Source organism: Coloeus monedula (genome assembly GCF_965178545.1).
Source record: "Coloeus monedula genome assembly, chromosome: 4".
In the NCBI taxonomy this organism is placed as follows: Eukaryota; Metazoa; Chordata; class Aves; order Passeriformes; family Corvidae; genus Coloeus; species Coloeus monedula.
Window position 1 is genome coordinate 64,584,359 of NC_138784.1, and position 22,252 is coordinate 64,606,610.

Here is a 22,252-nt window from a genome sequence, read left to right on the forward strand (position 1 = left end):
TGATACTGAGTTTTCTCCACAGGCCTTATGCACCAAGTTACCAACTTTTACCAATAAAATATATGAGTAGAGGGTAAAACAGATATGTAAAATGGGATGGAGCAAGTGGCAGCTGGAGGGAGAGCTGTGCTGTAAAGCTTTGAAGTGCTTTCTGCTGGAGCTGGGGATCTTGAGCTTGAAGCAGAGACTTCTGGTACATCAATGAGAAGTGAAAATGTTAGTTTTTGGTGACTGGGCCCTCCTAAAGTAAGGAAGTGAAAACTGATTTTAATTACTGGCTGCTGTTAAAAATGTTTGTGCCTTCCTGCTACCAGCTGTCAGCTAGAAAACAGTGGGAAACAAACAATTTAATGTTATTAAATTTTGGCTTTTGTTTTGAAGTGTCTAAAGTCCCCCCCTAAAAATTTTGGCTGACCTCAAAGTTGAGAAACAACTGCTTTGGTTGAAACAACTGAATAAAGTATTTGACTTAATGGCCTCTTGTTATTTAAAATTTCAGATCAAATGATCAAGCGCAGCAAATAAACAAAACACAACATAAAATAAACTTCAAGTAACGTCTGACTTCTTGCAAAAACTTACATTTGGAAGGTGTCTGTAATTAACCAGTTTAGACTATCTAGCATCACTTTCAATTACATGTATGTGTCGTCTTGTAGTAACAGAGCACTGGCTTATTTGCTAAAAATTTGAACAGTTTTGAGTATCAGTCCTTATTAGTAAGTCCTGTGTCATTCACAGTGACAGGGAAATTGGGGCACCACAAAAAATAAAGCATGCTGAGTTACCTTGAAAGATCTACCATTCCTATACATGTGTGCATGCAAGAATTATTTTTCTATTTGTGGTACGTAAGGCCTGGTGCCTAGAAGATGGTTAAAAGTTTTTTAGCAGTAGTTCTGATACTGCTGAGTATGTGCATGCATGAACAGAATGACTGTGGAATGGAATAACTTCCATTCTTTTGATTTCTTGAATGATACGGTGCAAATTTTGTAACTCCATCCTTGTGCAGATGCTGCTAAACCAAGTAAGAGCAGAAGCTGTTCTTAGTTTTTTTTTATAGTCCAGTAAAGTGTGAGCTCTGTCTGCTTTTTAACAACAGATCAAGGGAAAAGTTCCTGTAAATGTGAATGCTGAGGGTTTTTCTACCCACCCCTGTCCCTGTTAGTTCTCATTCTTGGGATCCTAGAGCAGCTCTCTGAGTCACATTAAATAAAATGTTTTCAATACAATTGAAAGTTGTTAACTTCTGTCTCATGTTTCCAAACCACGTGGTGGAAAAAGATTTTTGTCTGTAGGTGGTTCAGTACCTGTTGTGTCTAAATGGATCTCAGGACAGACACTTAGAGACAAAGATGCCATGCGCTTAAAAATGGGTGAAATTAGATTCCAAGAGTCATATGTATGTATGTACACACCTGTATTGTGTGTACTGGTGAAGACTCTCTGAAACACCTGTCTGGGAAGTTTTGGGTTGCGAGTGTGTGCCTCAGCCGCAAGAGGTGAATCCAGTTAGCTTGCATCAAGTACTGCACTGCAGTTCCCAAATATGGCTTAAAATGAAATAGTTTGGGATATCTCAGCCTTGTGTTGGGATCTTTTGGATTGCTTATTTATATTTTCACCAAATTCTGTATGTCTGCTCTGGGGCAACTCGATTACTGCCCTAGAGAGATGTGGAAAGCTGCTGTTCTTTTCTGGTGTCCGTTAGCCAGGTGTCAAAGCAGCGTTACTGGTTTTGGAAGAAGCAGTGCATTTTACTTCAAAGTATTCTGATATATGCAGCAGAGGAGTGACTGAATGAGTGTGTTTCTGCTCCTCTCTACAGCTAATGTAGAAGAAGAAAAAGAAGAAAATATTTATTGGGCATTGCTGATAGCAATTTCAGTATTCCAGCAAGCTAACTCCTTTTGCTCTTGACGTATTTGCAGCTTCTGATCAGCTTTAAACATCCACTTCAGAGTGGATCTTTGAAATTCATCAGAGCAGAAGCCTTAGGCTAAAAATGTGCTTCCTTCTCTGTCACATTCTATTCAAGCTTTACTGAGAAAAGAAATTGTTTTTTCATTTTGTGTTTGTATTCTCCAGGAGAACTGTCTGTATGCTGAAATAATTGAACATAAATACTCTAAACTTGGGCATATGCAGTTGTCTAAGCAATATGGAGAGCAAGTACAACTCACACTCATTGTAAGAGGACAGATGGAGGAAATTGTAGACTGATCTGTATTACAGTTAAATGAACTAAAATTTTACCTTTAAAAGGTAAATTTTATAACTTTGATAAATTTAAAAGTTCAAGTGTTTGAGTTATAAAAATTTCTCTTTAGGTTTGCTAGGAAATTGATCCTATCTCATAAATGTACTGTTGGGTGAGGTGATGGGACTTTTTTAATAACCATTGTTAAAAATTCAGCTTTTTTCAGTGCTGGGGTGGACAGAGAAGGTGTGAGTGACAGGGTAGCCAAGCAGACCAGGTGGTTTGCTGCCCTGAGGAGGGGTGGGTTCTGGTACCCTTTGTGTCCTGCTCCCGGTGGTCTGTATGCTTTAATTCCTGTCTGACAGTGCTGTGAACCAGTTCACTAATCCAGCAGCAGAGTGAATGGTTTTCTGCTGAGCCATTAAGTTACTGTGCAGTAGATGAGCATCAGTCAGTAGCAGCAGTGGTGCAGGACTGTGCCCCAGGAGCAATGACAGAGGAGAGTGGCGGCTTGGATCATCTGGCAGTGAACTCGTACTTTGCTCAGCTATATCATATCCATTTGAAGGCTGAATTAATAATTAAGAATGTCACATTGTTTCAGTCTTCCAATATACAATTTAATTTTAAAATATTTTTTCTTTGCAATCAAGAAGAATTCAAGAATCAAGAATTACTCTAATCCTCTGGTTAAAAAATTTTATCTCCTCTGAAGGTTTTGTAGGGATGGCATGAAAACAAACAGAAGGAAAGATAAATATTCTTCACTTAAAAAATGTCTCAGTGTAATTCCTTCTACAGTTTTGAGTGCTTCCATAGATGTATACCAAATTAAATAAAATGTACTTTTACAACTGGTTTTGAAGACAAACCTTTTTGGATATGTTCACACGAACTTTGCGTAATTTGAGACTGATTCACATCCCATCTACCTTGTTTCTGCCTTAAAGGCATCACCTACAACGATCATCCAGTTCAACTGCATGACCACTTCAGGCCTAACTTCGAGAGTTAAACCATGTTGTTAAGGGCATTGTCCAAATCCCTCTTAAACACTGACTGCCTTGGAGCATTGACCACCTCTATAAGGAAGCCTGTTCTGTTGTTTAATAGTGGAATTTTTTTGTTTATTTAGTTGGTTTTTAAATTTTATTGCATAGCTGCATCTTGAAATACATTAAGTGATGGATTAAAGAAACAGCCACCACATATTACAGGAGCAGTTGAATGAAACTATGAAATTGATTGTTAGTAAAACTTTTCAGAAGATCAAATCAAAGGGAATGGGACAGATTGAAAGGGGAAATCAAATCGTCTTCTTTCTTGTACTGTAGGAATGGAAGTCAGTTTTTGTTGTTTTGCACAGATACAGATTCATACCCATCTTTTATATAAGTACTTTACATTTCAGCTAGTAATGATGGAATGTAATTTAACAGCTGGATGTTCAGCAAGAAGATATAGATGCCGTTCTTGAGTTGTCTTAGGATTTTCTTTGGTGATTACAGACATACTCAAGCAGGAGATAGCAATTTGGTTCTTACCACAGCAGATAGTTTCTTGCTTTGAAGAAACCTTTCTCTGCCATAGGTGAAGCCTCAGATCTGAGTGACTAGTTTCAACAAAAATCTGAGCTCCATTTAAAAACATGTAGAAGTGGGTTGCCAGGTAACTCCTGCTTCCCCCTGCATCACCTTGCTCCAGCATTTGGTGCTATAATTCCATAGTTTGTATATTCAAACTAATATAGTATCTGCAGAATGCTTGACTTCTTTGTGCTATCCATCGGTATAGCAAAAAATTTTCATATTTAGGTTGAAACAATTTTAAAATGCTAAGTTAAAGTGTTTTTAAGAGTTTGCAGTGTCTGTATACTCGTGGATGCTTTCCAGTTATGTATTCCTGCAGTCAGGAGGAGGGGAAAAATGTCTGAGTCTGTATTTTGAGATTTGTATTGAGATTTCAAAGCCTGCGGTATGTAACTTCCCACTGTCACAAACCATTTCTTTGTTTTTATTTCTCCCTGACTGGAGCTGGTGCCATAATGACGCCATTACAATACCCCAGAACGTGAGCAGTAGGTGATTTTTGTGAGGTGATGACATTTCACTCAAGTATCCTGCCACCCTGAATGAACTATTTTCAGGATTCCTCTAAGGTTGAGGTACTTAGTTGTTGTACGCGTGTTGCTGCTCTTCCTGGTCTTTTCGTGCATGCTGGACTTAAAGACTCTGGTCTTTCAGGCGGAAGATATTAACAAAGAAGTGGTAAATATTGCATCTACCAGATGAAGCAGTCCTGTTGCAGAGGTTTGATGCTGGATTTACATTAAATTTAGCCTAAGAAAGTACACACTTCCATGAAGATACTCTGCCTTTTGGCAGTTGAACTAACTTAGCTAAAAGTGAAATTGTGTTCAGAGAGTGTGCCGTGTTAAATCTGATTCTGAGTGAAGGGAGTTTTTGTAGTTACTGACTGTGTGGATTAGGTTAAGAAATCCTAGAGCCTGTTTCCTTGTTTGGGCTAAATAAAAAATGAGCACTCAGGGCACTTCTTCCCCTCTCTCTGAGAAAATAGAGTCCAGGGTGATAACTAACTCTGCCTCAACTTCAGGAATCCCAGAGGTACTTAGCTGCTGTTACAAACCTCAAGAGGCTCAGAGACAAATGTCTTAATTGCTTTTTCTCCTTTCCAGTATCTGCATCTTCCGTGTCCAACCTTTTAATCATCAGCAAGAATTTGTGATTCCATGCACCAACAGTTGTGGTCCCTTTTTTTTTCTTTTCTTTTTTTTTTTTTTTGTTTGTTTGTTTGCTTGCTTTTTGTTTGTTTGTTTTCTTGGTTTTGTTTTTTTCTGTTTTTTTGGGTTTGGGGTTTTTTGGGTTTTTTTTTTGGTTGTTGTTTTAAAGGGCTCTTGTGAGTTACTTGGGCTGATGATGGCAAGCTGAAAATAATCTACTGCAGCATAGTAGTAGAGACTGGCTAACTTTTGTGGATTTCAGGTTACTTAGTCTTGCAATGAAATACAGTTTTTAAACTTCTAAGCTTCTGTTTGAACATGCTGGTCTTGAATCGCTAGGTGTGAATATAATTTTGTGCTGAAACATACCCATAAACTTCATTTTACTATGTGCTAAATCATTTTGACTGCTTGATCTTAGGGCAGTGTAGTGCTAGAAGTTTTTTTGGCTACCACTTCTATTACTTGCAAAAAAAAGTTGTTTAAAACAAGTGAGAACATTTACCTTGGGAGTCACTTGAATATGTTATCCCCAAATTAGTAATTTCTGCCTTTAGGACATTACAGTTTGTTTTCACTTCAGCTTGCATATTATGTGAACTTGAAGCTAGTTTCTGTTTTGTGAGCATTTTCTGTAGTGTGTCTTTTGTTTTAATTTTATTTATTTATTAATATGTATGGGGTCAGTTTTTAGACGTTCCCACATGTACTTCTTTAACAAAGTTTATCTAGTTGTGAAAGAATAACCATGCAAAGCCCATCAGACAAGGTCGGTTCTGGCAGTGGCATTTTGTGGACAGCAGCTTGCTGCTGTGGGATTATATCCCAGGATGATTTGTAATTCCCTTGTTTGGCAGTGTTGGACAGCTGTCCTGTGATGTCTCTGGACTTTCTGGGACAGTAACTGCTAATGACCAGTTAAAGGGAGTGATGGACTGTGACTCATCATGAAAGCAGCCTTGGGAGACTTGGGTTATTGTGATGTCTTTCCCTGGCTGTCTCAGCTTATTTATCAGTTGTAATATGACCATGGCAGGTGTCTCTTACCCTCCTCACTTCTGGTAAGATACACATTTTGACCCTTGCTTTTGGTCTCTGGTCTTTGTGTGCCATGGTGAGGGTTTTGGTGACTTTGAATCCCAATCTTTAAATACATATTTTGTATAAAAACACTCCTATTTTTTTCTTAACTCTCAACAGGTGGGAAGGAGAAACCAAAAACCAATGCAGAAGAGCTACAGATTAAAAAAGTTAAGAAGAAAAAGAAAAAGAAACATAAAGAGAACGAGAAGAGGAAGCGTCCAAAAATGTACAGCAAATCCATTCAGACCATCTGCTCAGGATTGGTTTCTGATATTGAGGATCAGGAAGCCAAAGGCATCATAGATGATCATCTTAAGGATTTCAATGGGAAAAATATGGATACCAAGAAGGACTGTGAGTCCAAGATACCAGAGAACAGTGAGTTTCCATTTGTCTCGTTAAAGGAGCCACGGGTTCAAAATAAACTCAAAAGGTTGGACACATTGGAGTTCAAACAGCTGATTCATATTGAGCACCAGCCTAACGGAGGTGCATCAGTTATCCATGCCTACAGTAATGAACTCTCCCACTTGTCTCCTGTGGAGATGGAGAGATTTGCAGAAGAGTTTGTGGGTCTGGTTTTTAGTGAAAATGAAAACTGTGCAGCTTACTATGTAATGGGTATTGTTCATGGGGCAGCTACTTATTTACCTGACTTTTTAGACTACTTTTCATTTAATTTTCCCAATTCACCAGTGAAAATGGAGATTTTGGGAAAGAAAGATATAGAGACAACGACTATGTCAAATTTTCATGCTCAGGTAAGAGGTTATGCATTTTACTTTCTAAAGTCATGTAATGGTTTCAAACAACTGTGAATGGGTTTTTTTAAGAGTAGTTGCTACTAGCTGTGCTATGTAGATGACACAGAAACGAGAGTTTTCTTTAAGTCATTTCTGTGGTATTAAAGATGAGAAGAGACATAAAATTGTTAACTGAGACATAAAACCAGATTTTTGGGGGGAGGGGAAGTGTTTGCATGCTTGTGTGTGTAGGTTTCTTTGGATTTGTGTCTGTAGCTGAAGTTTAACCATGAGTTTTGGAGGGTTAAAATGGTTTAGCTGTGATTTTCTGGGTGTCTGAACTGTAGTTTATTTGTTTGAATTTTGTCATAAAACTGAAATGCTTTAATACAATGTTATACATAAAAACTTGTGTAGGGCTCAGTTAAATTAGCTGTGTTTGTAGTTTGGGTTTTCTAAATCCATCCTTAAAGGAGAACTTGGAGGTTAATGTGGCTATTTGGTCCTTAGCCCTTTGCATTTCTACTCACTTGATTGGGTTCTCTGGAAAGCTCTTAAGTTAAATGGCAGACTGACTGGCAGCTTTTGAATATTTTTTTTATTTTAAATTTTTTGGAGAGAAATGACTGCATACTCTCTTAACAACAGCTACTGATTAAACATCACTTCTGCTGTTCATTAACTTGCTGTAGAAAATACATTTCTGTTGCATGGAAATTATTTATAGCACTGGTTTTCAGGAAGAAAAAAATCTGATTTTTTACCTTGATGATGTGGTTATTGCAAAAAGCCTCTACAGTGAGTATGAAACAACTTATGAAGAAACTCAATCCTGTTTTTAATTACATCAACTTTATCTCACAATTACCCTTTTAACTCCCTTATTTATGAATTTAGATGTTGTATGGATTAGCTTTAAACTGTTTGAGTCTTCACTTTTGACTTGCAAAGAGTTAAGTGTAAGTTACACTGTCATCTTTTTCATGAAAAACATGCTTTTTTTTTTTTTCCTTTGGCTGCATAAACATTTGCATAGAACACTTGCATGTATTGACGAATTTCAGGTGTGTGTTATCCACAAAGATACGCAGAACTAAAATGTTGCTGCAAGAGAACCTTTGCAGTTCTGGCTGAGAAAATATCTACTGCCATGGAATATGAATATTCTGTGAACTACATTCACAGAATATTCATATTCCATGACAGTAGAAAAATATTCCATGTTTTTCTTGAGTATATAAACGGAATAATTAATAATAAAAATCACAGAATGTATTATGGGCACCTCTGGAGAGCTGCTCTGTCTTTGGCCATTTTATATTAGAAAAGCTGGGTCTGTCCTTTTAAGTATGTTCCTGAAATCCAACTGGTTTTCTTGGGTAGCATTAACACAAGCATAGCTGTGTGCTATAACCTGCCCTAAAGAAATAGTTAAGAAAGGCCCAAATTTTATTGTTGTGAGTTATAATAGAATTATTTTATTAGAAGGATAGATTAAATTGTTATTACAATAGTAACATCAGTATGTGTAGTTAAACCAGTCCTGTGTGTGTTAGGGTTGAAATCATAGTTCCCTGTTTTTGTATAAGTGAAGGAGGAACAGAGAGAGGCTGTGGTAGATGAAAGAAGCCAAACTGTATTATTACAGCATTCAACTGATCAGCTCCATGGTCTGTCTTCAAAGCTGTATTTTACTTGGCTGGAGGTTTAGTTCTGGTATCTTCTTTTCCTTTGTGTTCCCTCATTTTTTTCCTTAGTTTTCATGGCATTTTATCACTTCTCAATTTGGTTGCTTGACAGAAAATGCTTGGCTCCTGTATTTTTGCTAACTAAGGGATATGTGGTGTAGTAATAACATGTACAGGCAAACACCACACTTAAATAATCTTCTGTGCAGCAGTCCTGTTTCCTGGAATATTTAAGTCAGTATCTTGGTTACCTAGTTATTGGTTCTATTTTTCCTTATGATTTTCTTATTTCTGTCTTATTTTGGTTGGTTGTTTTTTTTTCATGTAGTCTGTTCCAGTTGAAATGTTCTGTTAGCTTTGTGTTCTCCTTTCTGACTTTGTGCAAATTGAGAACATTCTTCTGTCTCTTTGAGTTCTTTGTGAATCTTTTAAAGGGATTCTTATGTCCTGTTGCAGTATATTTTGATGAAACTTTAAATGTATTTAGTTTTCTGTTCCTACATTGCCCAAGCTTTGTGCTGTGGTGTTCCTTGTCCTGAGCACCCTGAGCAATGTCTAGCAGTTGTTGTATAGCATCAGTTGAGGAACGAGTTGTTTTCTGAGGTCTAAGTAGGAAGCTGATTTTATCAAATCTGCTTTGAGTATGTACTTCATCAGCTTTAAGAAACTTGGGTGTTCCTTTGCTAATTTTAACTAAAACATTAAAATGAAGCTCACTTTGGTACAAGAGGTTCTTTGGTGGTTTCTCAGAGTTCATGTAGCACATGCAATCAGTCTGACAAATATAAGTACTTAAAAAAATCTAAGCAAGTATTATAAAAAGGAGAAAGAAGGTTGAGCTAAGCCTGAAATGGAAAGTATTATAGAGTGTTTTACCAGTTTCTGTTTTTCAAGTTGATCCTTTTGGTACTATTTAATCTTCCACCTCCTGTTTTGTAACAGATGTGGGTTTGGAATTTTTTGGTTTTAAGTGATGCATATTTTTAAGTCATCAAGTTCTGTGACAAGAGGCTGATTTCACAGTAAATTCTGTTGCTGAGGTCAAAATTGGAGTCCTCCTAAGCTTGCCTGGAAGGTCTGCATCTCTCAAGTAATTTATTTAGTTTACACAGTTGTAGAGTTGAAAACGAACTCCTTTCAGCTTCCTTCTCAATACACCTGTGTCAGACAGGAGTAATGTAATTTTATTTGTTAAAAGATTTTAAGGGACAGAAATTTGTTAGGATGTTTACAGCAGGTGCAGGAGAGAGAAATGTGGAACTGGTTATTTCTAATGAGAAATGGCTTTTAAATTTTGCAGGGAGAGGAATTGGGGAGTTTTTCATCATCTAGCTTGGGCCTATGCCTAAGTACTCCTTAAATTTTTTTTGCATTAGTGGAACAGTTCTTTGTGAACTGACTGTAAGGCTTAGTCAGACAGTTTCTGTAAAAAATGAAATGTTTCTGGGCAAAATGAAATTAGTCTGGATATCCTTGTAGCCAGTAAGTTAGTCCTTCAGGTGGTAAAAAACTGTCTTGTAGCTCCATCTTCCCTGGGCTCTCTCATTTGTGTAGATGGCAACAGCTGCATCAGTTACCTGATAGCCATGAATCTTGTCAGGTTGTTATGAGGATTTTAAAGAACATAAATAATCAGCTTTTGCCACCTACTTGCAGCTTACATCACTTCTCTTAAGCTATATAGTGCTGTTGAGACCAATCTTAATATTTTGAGCTCATTACCTTTTCCTTGTGCTGGGCAAGAGTAAATTTTTATTGCTGTGCTGAAACCCCAAAGCTCACAGTTGATGTTTAACTGGAACAGTGCTTAGTGCATTGATTTTACTGTCTTGTCCCAGAGGCAACTTCTTAGTATAGAGGTAAAATGCTGTACAGCACCCAACAATTCCTCTGCTGCAAGACAAGATTGGACTATTTTTAAGCCATATCTGACAAGTACTTTGTCTGATGTGTTTGTGAGAGATCTCAAGGTGATTCCACTCTTTCCAAAGAAATTTGTTTTAAAATATTTTTTTTCCTTGTTTGTCCTTTTATCCTTTTATTCTGATCTTTAGTGGATGAGGCAAACAATTTATCATTTTCTTTCAGTTTTCTCTATATTTGAAGATTGCTTAACAGCTCCTTTTTTCCCCTCTCCCTAGATGAAGTAATTTGAGTTATTTCTGTCTACAATTACATGTTTTACCCTTATTAGTCTTAGTGTTCTCTCTTTATGCTCACTTCAGTCATCCTTATTTTTTCTTAAAATACAGTGCTAAAAATCGACAGTGTCTGCCTGGTGTATTGATGTCAAGGACTATGAGAAGATTGCTGCAAGTGTTTTGTGAATTATTGCTCTTAGTTATCTATTTCTTCCTTTTTCAGAGCAGTTTGTGATCTGCTGTAGCAGCAGCTCCTGCTACTTGAGTCACTCCTGTTTTCATGTTTATGCCGTTCATTAAATATATATGTGAGTGTAGTTCTTGCTTTTGTTTAAACTGAATTATATTCTTTGCATTCAGACCCACTCTCCAGTTTTAAGATCTTGTTAATTTTGATCCTTTCCTGTAATGGACTTGCTGTGTTGTGAAACCTGTGGGTTTCGTGAGGATACACTGTGTTCAAAAGAAGGACCCTTGCTGCCTGCCTAAAATTGGATAGTTACATGAGCACAGACAAAACTGCCCACAGTTTGCTCTTTCTAGACCATGTTTCTGTAGCAGTTTTTAGAACATAATGCAAATGTCAACTGTCAAGAGTTCTACTGGTCCTCTGAAGAAGTCTTTCCAGTCACAGAAACAAAGGTTAGTTTGGCTTGATTTTTTTTTTTCTCATGACCATGTTTATTAGTTCTTACTATCTTATTTTCTAGGTAGTCGATAGTTGTATCCAGCTAAGTGGTTTGGGTTTTTTTTCTGGAAATTGGAATTAGGCTAAATAGTCTCTAACTCCTCTGTCTTCTCTTGACACCTATTTCTTTAAGATGGCGTGTTATTGACTTCCAGATTTGAAGAACTCATTTTGTGGTTTTGAGTTAGAATCATGGAGTGGTTTGTGTTGGAAGGGACCCTAAAGACCCTAAAGTTCCAACCACCTGCCATGGGCAGGGACAGGACGCCTCCCACTACACCAGGTTGGTCGGAGCCCCATCCAGCCTGGCCTTGAACACCTCCAGGGATGGGCCATCTGTAACTTTTCTAGGCAACCTGTTCCAGTGCCTCACCACCCTTAAAACAAAGAAATTCTTTATAATATCTAAACTTGCCTTCTTTCAGTTTGAACCCCTTGTCCTGTGACTTCATGCCCTTGTACACTGTCCCTTTCCACCTGTCTTGTAGTTCCCTTTAGGTACTTGAAGGTTGCTCTAAGGTCTCCCTGGAGCCTCTTCCCCAGGCTGAACAACTCCAATCTGTCTATGAAGAGTCTGTTTTCATAGGAGACATGCTTCAGCCCTCTCATCATCTTCATCGCCTTCCTCTGGACTTGCTCCAACAGGCCGATGCCCTTCCTGTGCTGGGACCCCAGAGCTGGATGCAGCACTGCAGGTGGGATCTCACCAGAGCAGAGGGGCAGAATCTTTGTTTTCAATAGAATTTGCTTCTTCCTTTTAAGCTGGTCAAATGTTTGGTTAGTTATTAAAAAGATGCAACATTTTTTAGCAACTGCTTGCTGTTACAAGTCCCCCAAAATAAAGCTTACTTTTGTTTTCTCCTTTTGGATGGTGAAAAATTAAATTTTATCTCTGTTAAAGCAAGTATATTGCCCCATTCTCTTTTATTTAATCTAAAAAAGATTGATTCTTCTAAAAATTCTTCTTAAAAAAAATCATAAAAAGGATTCTTTATCTAAAATTTTTTTTTAAAAAATCATGTCTTAAAAACTAATCTGTAAGACTACATTTAAGAGTCTTCTTCATAGATGATGGCAACATATTGTCTTAAAGCACAAGAAGTTTTCACTTACTGAATACCATTGAACAAAGAATGAGTTCACAGGGAATGACATGAGAAATCTGCAACACATGCTCATTTGTTTTCCACTTAGAAATTTCTTTAAGAAATTTAGATTTCTTCTTGATAGCTTCATCCAATATGAGATAACAGTCTTGTTCTACCCTTTTTAGTCACATACTCTGTATTGACAAAACCCAAACCTAAATAAAATCCTGGAGGTTTGTACTGGCAGCTCAGACAGGATCTGAGACTGACCCTGTCATGGATCTGCTTGAGCTACAAGAGCAGTAGTAGTTACTTTGCTTTTACCACATCATTTTCCATGAAGGTATCCAATTGATGCTATCCTTAATTTTTTATTCATTTAAAAAAATTCTTTGTCAACTGCTTCACTATTTTTGTGTTGATGGAATTCAGAATAAAAGTGAAGTAACTTTTGCTTTTAAAAACCTCTGTCCATCCATGGTATTATTTGAGGATTTCAGCTGCAGGGTGAAACATGTCAGGTGATAAATGAACTACAGTGGTCAAAGGACACTGGTGAAGCTAATAATGCTGTAAAAATCTTGGGATTGCATTTTCAGAAACTCCCAATCGGGAAATACTATTTGTTGAAATTAGGATTTTAATGACAATTGTGTAATGACAGAGCTCTCAAGACATCCCATTCTGATACCAGAATCCTGACCTAAAAAAGGAAAAAAATGTGAAGGAGGGAGTATGAAGTACATGTGGTTTAATAGTAAAAAGTGGCCAAGCAGATTAATGAGTGTTTGTAAAATCAGAGCAGTTTTGATGAGTATTTGTTCAATGTTAGTTCCCATTTGAAATTGGAAGTACAAGGAAGCATTTAAGGATTTGAAAAAAGTTGGCAAGGAACAGAAAACCTTTTGGGCACTTTATTGAAATGTACCAAATTAGCAGGAATGGTGATGGCCTATTCATGGCTGTAGCATTTGAGATAACACTGACTGTGAAATTAGATGTGTTCCATTCTGAGATACCAGTGTGTAAGTGCATTCCTTGTGCGCTTGTGTAGCAAAACCCTCTCTTCCCTCAATGTCCTTGCTTATTCTTAGGTGATGTAATGTGTAGCGGGTTCGGTTTGTAACTGGGCAGAAACACCAATTTAGTGTAGTGGTTTGGTCCAAAATACTCATTACTGTTTACCTTCTGTGAGATAAGAATTAGGAGAAATGCAAAGCAGGCACCAAACTTGACAGAATATAAAGAAGTTTATTAACAGACCTGAAAGAAGAAAGAGGGGAAAAAAAAAAAAATCATACCACACCTTCAGAACACTTCTCCTCCCCCCCACCTTTCTCCCTTCTCCCAGTGACAATGTAAAAAGACAACCCTTGAGATGTTCAGTCTGTTTACCACTTCCATAATAACCTTGTTCAGTCCATTTAGGAAGAGGAGTCTCTCTTGCCCATGCTATGAAAACATTATCACAACGAGACAGCTGCCTGGGTTGGTTCTCTGCTCGCATCATGTGGGAGTCCCTTCCCCCGACTTGCAGCTTTTCCTGCAACTGCTTTCGAGGGTCCACTCTTGAATTACTGGGGTGCAATTTTAAGGTTGAGCCGTTCAGAAACAAAAGTTCTCTTCACCCATCTCTGGGAGCATTTCATCTCTAAGAACAGAGGCCCTTCTCCTTCCCTGGGAGCAAAGGGTCCTCCTCATCTTCATCTTTAGGACTATCTCTGGGAGCATCTCTAGGAACAAAGGTCTTCCCCTTTCCATGTGGGGTAAGAGTCCTCATCACTTCCATCTCTCCCTGTTCAAACCTCTCATTAAATTACAGCTGCGTCAGCATCTGCCTATCTCAGCGCAGGTGCTTTTGCTCACAAGTACAAGTTGAACACTCCACCCCCCCCATGCCTTCATGAAATTACAACAGGTACTCTGATACATCATAGCTTTACAACAGAATTTCAGCTTTAAGCATCTCCTCTTTCTCCTCCCTCAGGTTTTCAGCTCTTCACAGCACTAAAAGGGTTAATCTCACCCAGGCCTTGCAGCTGGAATGAAGCTTATCACTGTTGGTCACTGATCTCTGCCGGACATCGGTGCAGCTTCAGCTGAATCTTGGCCACACTGGTGGGGGGTGGGAGCCGAGCCGCTCTGGCTGCCCACAGCAGGGCTGTGGGGGGGTTCCATGGCTGGAACAGGTCCATGGCTCCAGGATGGCCACGGCCTGGCCCGGCCTGGCCCGAGCAGGGCCTGGGCTGGGCCCGCTGGCCCCCACACGGGGCCCGCAGCCACCTGTCCCAGCACTGGAAACGAGAGAGAACTTGGGGGGAGTTTGTCTATTCTTAAATGTGGATCACAGAGGCGGTCACAACTTTAAGTGGCTCAAAGAATTGTCCATATTCAAACTGGCCAGCTGATAGGTTCTATCAGGTCACAGAGGAAGCTGTAAGCACCCCTTGGCAAGGACATCACTTCTGGGACTATGCTTTGCTAACCCATGACATAATGTCTTTGGGTTTTTTTGTTGGTCTTTGTTGGACTTTATGGGTTTCTTGAAATTATTTTGGGTTCAGTTGGTGGATAATATTTTTGTTTGTTATTGGCTATTTTTTTTCTCTTCAAAACCTCCTTGGTTTTAAAGGTGAAAAATTGAAAAAAATTTAAACCTTTAAATTAATTACAGAGTCTCAACTGAAAAAAGCCCCAAAACCCTCCACCCAAACCCCACAACAGCCCACACCCTACTGTATCAAAAATAGGAATTCAGTTGTTACTTGCCCCAGTTTACATTTTTTAAATTCCTCTCTTGAAAGGCATAGTTTCTCTGGATTGTTCCTTCCACTTTGTGACTTATTCAAACACAAAATGGCAACATCTTTAACATATAGTGTCTAAAATGTTTCCATTTGTAGGATGATAATGCTCAAATATATTTTTGGTTATTTTTATGTATGTATGTATGTATTTTCACATTTAGTCTTCAGATTCTTGTTAGACACCAAGACATTTCTGTCAAAATGTTTGCTGTTGCATTAAAAAAATCAGTTGAGGCCATGTGAGTCACAGAAGCAGATAATTCTCAAGTTTTACTAATTGTGGATTCAGTGGTGGTTTTACTGTTAAATTTTTCCATTACTGTGATGCAAGAGAATAACAGTCTCCTTTTGTGAGTTTTTAGGTGACATACTTCAAATGTAAGCTACGTGAGAAGAAAGAAGCTAGGATGTTGTTTATTATTTTATGTTTCTCTTTTACTTGTCTGCAGTATTATACTGCATGTACTTGGTGATTTGTGTGTATATTCATTCCTGACCATGTGCTAGAAGAGCAGCGTGTCCTTGACTTCTCCTTTTATTAGGGATTTAAATTGTTCCAGTCTTGAGCAAGTCTGTAAAATTCTAAAAACCTAGTCACACTGTAACCTGTGAAATTACATCCATGAAGATTACTTTATAGAAGGTATATATATATAAAAACCACTTCATATATATAATACTTCATTAGAGGTCAGTGCATTATTTAATCCAGAATTTGATGAGTAAGTACTGGTTTTAGTACATCAATACTGTTTTTGTGAGTTTAGGAATACATAGAGGAATCTATTTCTCTTCCTATGAACAAACCAGCGAAAGGATACTGACAGTAAAAGGAAGGGAAAATGTTGCTTTTGTCTAACATGCCATAGGTTATATTTATTTGGTTGTTGTCTTTATTGGGATTAGTTTTATGTTTGTCAACAGTCAAACATCAGTGGGATGTTTTGGTGTTTTCACACTGTTGCTTAGCACTCTAAGTTGAAGTGAGTGAAAATTAGCTAGTTCTCCCCACTAAGAATGATCTCTCCTTTTTGTGAGTGCTTGTCTAAGTCTTTAACCTGATCTAAGGTAGTGTAGTTTAAGCATCAACCTCTGCTCTAAGACTAGAGCTTAGGATGCTACAACCCAGTTCAGAGAAGAGATGTGAATGGGAATTGCTTTTCACTGCCCACAGCTGCTTCATCTTGCAACCTCTCTCTTGTTCTTTCTGGCCAGGCATTAGTATTTATGGCCTATGTCTTTATTTAATTTTTATTATTTTCTAAAATAGAGAAATTTTTTAGGTAATTCCTGGATTAAATTCAGATCAGTTCCTTAGGCTTGCTCCCTGTCCGTCTTCAGAGGACCTAATGCTATCAGGAAGGAAAGGAAAAGAGAGAGCAAATCTTCCCCTTTGATCACCAGCATGGATTTACTTCCTGTTTATACTGGGTCTGGACAGGTTAATTTTCTTTGTGGACTGTGTTTTGGATTTGTGACTAAAACTCTTGGTAACACTCTGGTGTTTTGGCTATTGCTGATCATCAATGGCAGAGTGTCAAGGCTTCCAGGACCCCCCTGATGAGTAGGCTGAGGTGGGCAAGAAGCAGTGAGGGGACATGGTTGGGACAGCTGGTCCCAATTGACTACAGGGATATTCTGTGCCATGTAACATCATGCTCAGCAAAAAATCCTGAGGTTGGCTGGAAGGTGCCTATTGCTTGGGGACTGCTGGGGCATCAGTCTGCTTGTCGGGGTTGGTGAGTGGTGGAAAACACTACTTGGTGGTTTTTCTTCTTCAGTGTCCTCTAAATAAACTGTGTTTATCTGGATCCATACATTTCCTTGTCTTTCCTGTTCTCTCCCATGTCTCACCATTGTGGGTGGTGAGTGAGCAGGCGCTTTAAGATCAGTATCTGCTGCCTGGGGTTAAGCCACCACAGAGTTCTTAATCACTCAAAACATTTCATTCTGTATTTGCAATTACGTGATTCTGAATATGGTCCCAGAAGAAACCACTCATCATTTGTAACTTTGGCATTATTTTAGCATTCATGTTGGTATTTCTTCTCCTAAGCTGGATCTTGAGAAACAATTGTACTGCCTCGTGATCAAGGGGAGGTCGGTTGACCAGGAGAGCTGGGGCTGAAAAGGGGTTGGACAAAGAGTGCTTGAAAAAGTTGTGTTCATTTTTCAGTTTTAACTTTCAGTGGCATGGTCTTTTTTTGGGAACAGATGAAAAATTTCTTAATTGATCCTTCTTAATGCAAGTATTATGCTGCGGCTAAATACTTCGCTGACTTTATGCTTCATTACCAACACCTAGTGGTATATAAGCCGAATGGGTGGGTTGATCCAGCTGGAAGCTTCACAGCTTTTCCAAGCTTTAAGTTAGTATTTTTAGGAGAATTTTTAGAGTTTTTACTTGGAGTAGTTTCACAACCAGTTTATCATATGCTGTATGAATCATAAAATGATTTAGGATGAAAAAGATCTTCAAGACCTTTCTAAGAGTCCAACTGTTAACCCAGTCTTGCCAAATCCATCACTAAACCTTGTCCTTAAATTCCATATCTACTGGTCTTTTAATTGCCCCCAGGAATGGTGACTCAATCATTTCCCTGGGTAGCTTGTTCCAGTGCTTGAGAACATTTTTGGTGAAGAAATTTTTTTAATATTTAATCTAAACCTCGCTTGGCACAACTTCAGGCCATTTTCTCTTGTCTTACCACTTGTTACTTGGGAGAGTGGTAGTAGGTAGGAGAAGGAAGCATGGAAGAAGGCAGAAAAATGGTTCTCTTTAATTAGGGATGTAGATGAAAACAGCATCTTAATATCCTGGGCTGGAGTAGTGGAATACTAAGCTACTTATGTCAGTGGAAGAAACATCCTTTTGCAGGTTAGGCTTTTAATAAAGTGTCACAGATTTGTGGGTGTCCATAGCTTCAGAAAGGGGTTTTAGGGTTCTTCCTTGCTCATTGCTGTAGTTGTACAAGCTCCTGATGCTTTGTGCCAGTGCAGATATAGCTGAGCACTGAGCTGATGCAGATTCAGCAAAAACGAATGTTTTCTGATATTTTATCACAAAATTACCAGCTGTCTCTGCAAAAAGCCCTGCAGGAATGTATGACTAAGGATTTGAGGAATAGCAGAATATTACTGGACTGTTCTTTTCAGTGTGTCTGTGATGGCTTGCTGTAGCATTAGCTAAGACACTTTGTAAATCCTACTTTTAGCTGTTCTGCTGTTTGCTGGGAGGAATGAGTGATGATCTGAACAGTGTTTGGTTCTGCATTTCTGGAAAGATCTGGTTACATCAGTTGAGTTTCTCAGAAGGGCACAGTGTTGTTCCATGTTTTCTTTTCAGGAACTGCTGTTAATTGTCCTCTGCACTGCCATAACTACTAGGAATGTTGATGGTCTGTTTGGGTGAGGACCGTAGCTAAGCAGTATTTCATTAACTGTTTTCCTTGCACTTTCTTCCTTGCTTTGGATGCAGAATGTCTAGAGGTGCCATACAGGAGCCTTACTTGGTGTGTTCAGTAATCCATTTGCTCTTTCGTCTGTTCTGATTTCTTCACCATTCATCTCATAATGCCACTGTGTCTTTCAGCCTGTTAAATAGGAAATCAAAGCTTAAGTGGACATGATCCTCATCAATCTCATGCCTGAATATTTTGGTGATCTATCACAACAGATCAGATTGTTGAAAAAAAACTTAATATGTGTTTCTGTTCAAATTTTACAGTAAAAGATTTGTCATGAGAGGTGAATGTTACAGCCCTTAAAGTCTGAAGGGAGCACAAGATGTGCTGATACAGCACAGCAAAAATGAAGGAGTGACTATCATTGTCTTGCTTTTTGTACAAGCTCTTTATGAGCCTTGTGTTCACTGTTGTAATTTGCTCCGATTAATGTGCTCGCAGAGAGGCTGTACTGGAGAGGATGATTAGCAGAGGAAGTGTTAAGAGTTAAATTACTTGTAACTCAGAGTTCTGCCTGTTGCAGGGAAAAGGTAGAAATTCATCTAGACTTGAGTAATCCAGGTAAGAATCCTTACTGACTAGTTACTGAGCAGAACATGCGTTGATATTTTTTTACAATTGCTGGTTTGGAATGTTATTTTCTTGAAAGGCAATAAATAGTTACTCCAGTTTACCTTCAGGTGTTAAAATACAAATTGTCATGGATGTTTAATAAGATCTTCTGTCTTTGAGTTTGTAGTAATTGACTTCATAAGTACACTTAAGTACACTGAAGACAAAAGGACTAATGTCAGAAAGCATAAGCATAGAGATTAAAGGTGTTCATTGAATGTAGATTTTGCACAGTAGAGGACTTGGTATAATTTTTGTTGTCATATTCTACTTGTAGGTAAAAAGAACATACTCTCATGGTACGTATAGAGCTGGCCCAATGAGACAGATCAGCCTGGTTGGAGCAGTTGATGAGGAAGTGGGGGATTACTTCCCTGAATTCCTTGATATGTTGGAAGAATCACCCTTCTTAAAAGTAAGGACAGAAGGGAATGGGCTGGGAGAAGGGGGACAACATGCTGTGTAGTGCTGTTATAATAAAGTGAGAGTATGTGATGCTTGTTTAGATAATTGAGTGTTCTAATAAATATTTTCATCGTGAGAGATAAAGGCTGCTTTTAACAAGTTTATTAAAGTAACTCACTTCAAAATTGTGGCTTGTATTTCCCGTTAGTGTACACTGCCATGGGGAACACTTTCTAGTTTAAAATTAGAGAGTCGTAAAGACAGTGATGATGGTCCCATTATGTGGGTACGTCCAGGAGAACAGATGATCCCTGTGGCTGACATGCCAAAGTCACCTTTCAAAAGGAAGAGGTAAGTTAAATTGTTTTAATTGGTAAATGTCTGGCTAGTATTTTTTTCTTTACAAATTCATTTTATCCCAAATCTTTTACTGTTTGATACTGTATGTTAATATAAATTTATGTAAATCTTCATCTCCAAATACACTGTTTTGTTGTTTTGTTATGTAAGAATCCAGAATTTTTTTGTTTTAATTTTTACTGTGTAGCCAAGTAAGGTGCTGGTCCTTTTTGGAGCTTTAGTAGAAATTTAAGGTGAAAACTTCAGGAAAATGTGTACACACATGCAATTACTGATTGCATGAGTGCCATGAGACTGGAATTGATATCCCTGGGGTGATATGACCTCTGGGGATTTTTTTGCATAGCTCATTACATTTTTATTTTACCTAAATTTTACTGTTTTCCTGCTTGACTGTTTGACTCCTGCTCTCATTGAAGGGATTGTTCATCACAGTCCTATTGGCTACGATGGAAATTAGATAATTCAGAGAAATTTCTATATCACTGTTACTGTTTTTCTTATGCAGAACTACCAATGAAATAAAAAACTTGCAGTACCTACCTCGAACCAGTGAACCCCGTGAAATGCTATTTGAAGACCGGACCCGAGCCCACGCAGATCACATAGGACAAGGTTTTGAGCGACAGACCACAGCTGCTGTGGGAGTGTTGAAGGCTGTGCACTGTGGGGAGTGGTAGGTGTTGATTGGCTTCACCTAGATGTCTGAAAAATGTTTGCCTGAATTGCTATTTATAATTGGGAGGGAGTGCAGAATAGGTTAATCTAGGATTAAAGATTTAATGAAGACTTCATAGTCTGGCTGAGCATTAGATGTTTGTCTGCCCTCTGCTAGCTCACATATGGTTTTGCTGTGTGGTTGAAACCAAAAGGTACCTTGCAGTGACAGTTCAATAGCTATAATTGAGTTGCTGTAACTGAGGTCATGTTAGATGTAAAAACACTTCACACTTTGTTTTGGTTAAAGTGGTGCATAGAGACTGAGCTGTTACTGCTGCACAGGTGCACATGGAGACCTTCTGGCAGTGTTGTCTGGACATGAGCAGAATTCTTACGCTTCTGCTTCCCAAGTCATGGCTGTTACAACCCTGCTTTATCAATGGGAGCTCACCCAGGAAGATTCCTGTTAGAAGTTGTGTGATATTTTTTGGTGTCTCTCTTTGGAATTCCCATATGAGACTCTGGAAATGAAATGTGCCCCATTTGAAGCTTGTTTACATGTTAACCAAATAAAAAGCCCATAAACAGATGGGCTTCCTGGTCCAGATCTAAGAGGCATTTTTCAGGATCTTCAGATCTTGGAGAATGACCTTAGGTTTGGAGGAGGTTACCTTTGCATATGTAAACACTATAAATACCTTTTGTTCGTTGTGTCTGTCTAGCTATTAGAAGAGTGAATTCCCTTTGGATGAAATTATGTGAATTTGTGTTACAGTGCATGAGTTCATTGACACAGAAAGTAGAATCGTTGTTGGGGAAGAACTGGACTGTTCAGATGATAATGTGTTTGTCTCTTGGGCTCTGAGGTTTTCAGTTTCCTTCCTCTTCAGGTCGATGACAGTGGGAGCTTTCAACTTCCTGCTTGCTTTGGCTGAGATGCTGGGGTGAATTAAGACTGAGCAGGGGTAGCAGGACAAGAACTGAGATAACTGTGTAGATCTGAGTATTTTCGATTACACTTCACACATTTGAGAGAGGGACTAGCAAAGGAAGTAAAGAAACCAAACAAAACCCCACTCCCTGAACTTGGATGTCTGTGGAGATTAAGAATTTAAATTGATAGTAATTTAAGTGTGTGGGTGCTTCCCATTCTCATCCTATAGCTTTATAGCATATTTGAAAGTACTTCAGTTTGGAGAACAAAAAAGAAATACCAGCATTTCACTTCAGCATAAAGATGGAAAATGTTCTTTTAATTCAGTATAAAAAATTTGTGACTGATATATGGAGAGTAGTAAACTGTACAACACAAGCAACACAATAGAAGTTATGTATTTCAGGCTTGATTTGGCCTAAATGATACTTCCTGCTTTCCCTTTCCACTTTTGTGTAATTTTGAAAAGCTACTTCAGTGTACTTACATGATGAGAACTAATCAGGGCTTATGATAATGAAGCATTATTGATTAATGTAGCACATTAAAATAATTTCAGGTATTAGTTTTGCTGTAATAGGCAATTTGTGAGTGGATTTATTTTAAAGGAAACAACATGAATGGAAGTTTTGAAAA

General features: G+C 38.3%; 1 protein-coding gene across 2 annotated transcripts in view; it reads left to right on the top strand.

Annotated features, from left to right (window-relative positions):
- RSBN1L (round spermatid basic protein 1 like) overlaps positions 1 to 22,252 on the top strand; it is a gene marked incomplete at its 5' end in the record, with an annotated part of 46,546 nt that overhangs the window by 15,583 nt on the left and 8,711 nt on the right. The window contains 5 exons of one of the 2 annotated variants that reach the window (XM_082280890.1): positions 6,144 to 6,404; positions 6,723 to 6,787; positions 19,535 to 19,672; positions 19,871 to 20,013; positions 20,531 to 20,698. In XM_082280890.1, the coding sequence (XP_082137016.1) occupies positions 6,144 to 6,404; positions 6,723 to 6,787; positions 19,535 to 19,672; positions 19,871 to 20,013; positions 20,531 to 20,698 (775 nt within the window). Of the gene's footprint in view, positions 1 to 6,143; positions 6,788 to 19,534; positions 19,673 to 19,870; positions 20,014 to 20,530; positions 20,699 to 22,252 lie in introns of both variants that reach the window. The other variant, XM_082280889.1, reaches the window with a different exon arrangement.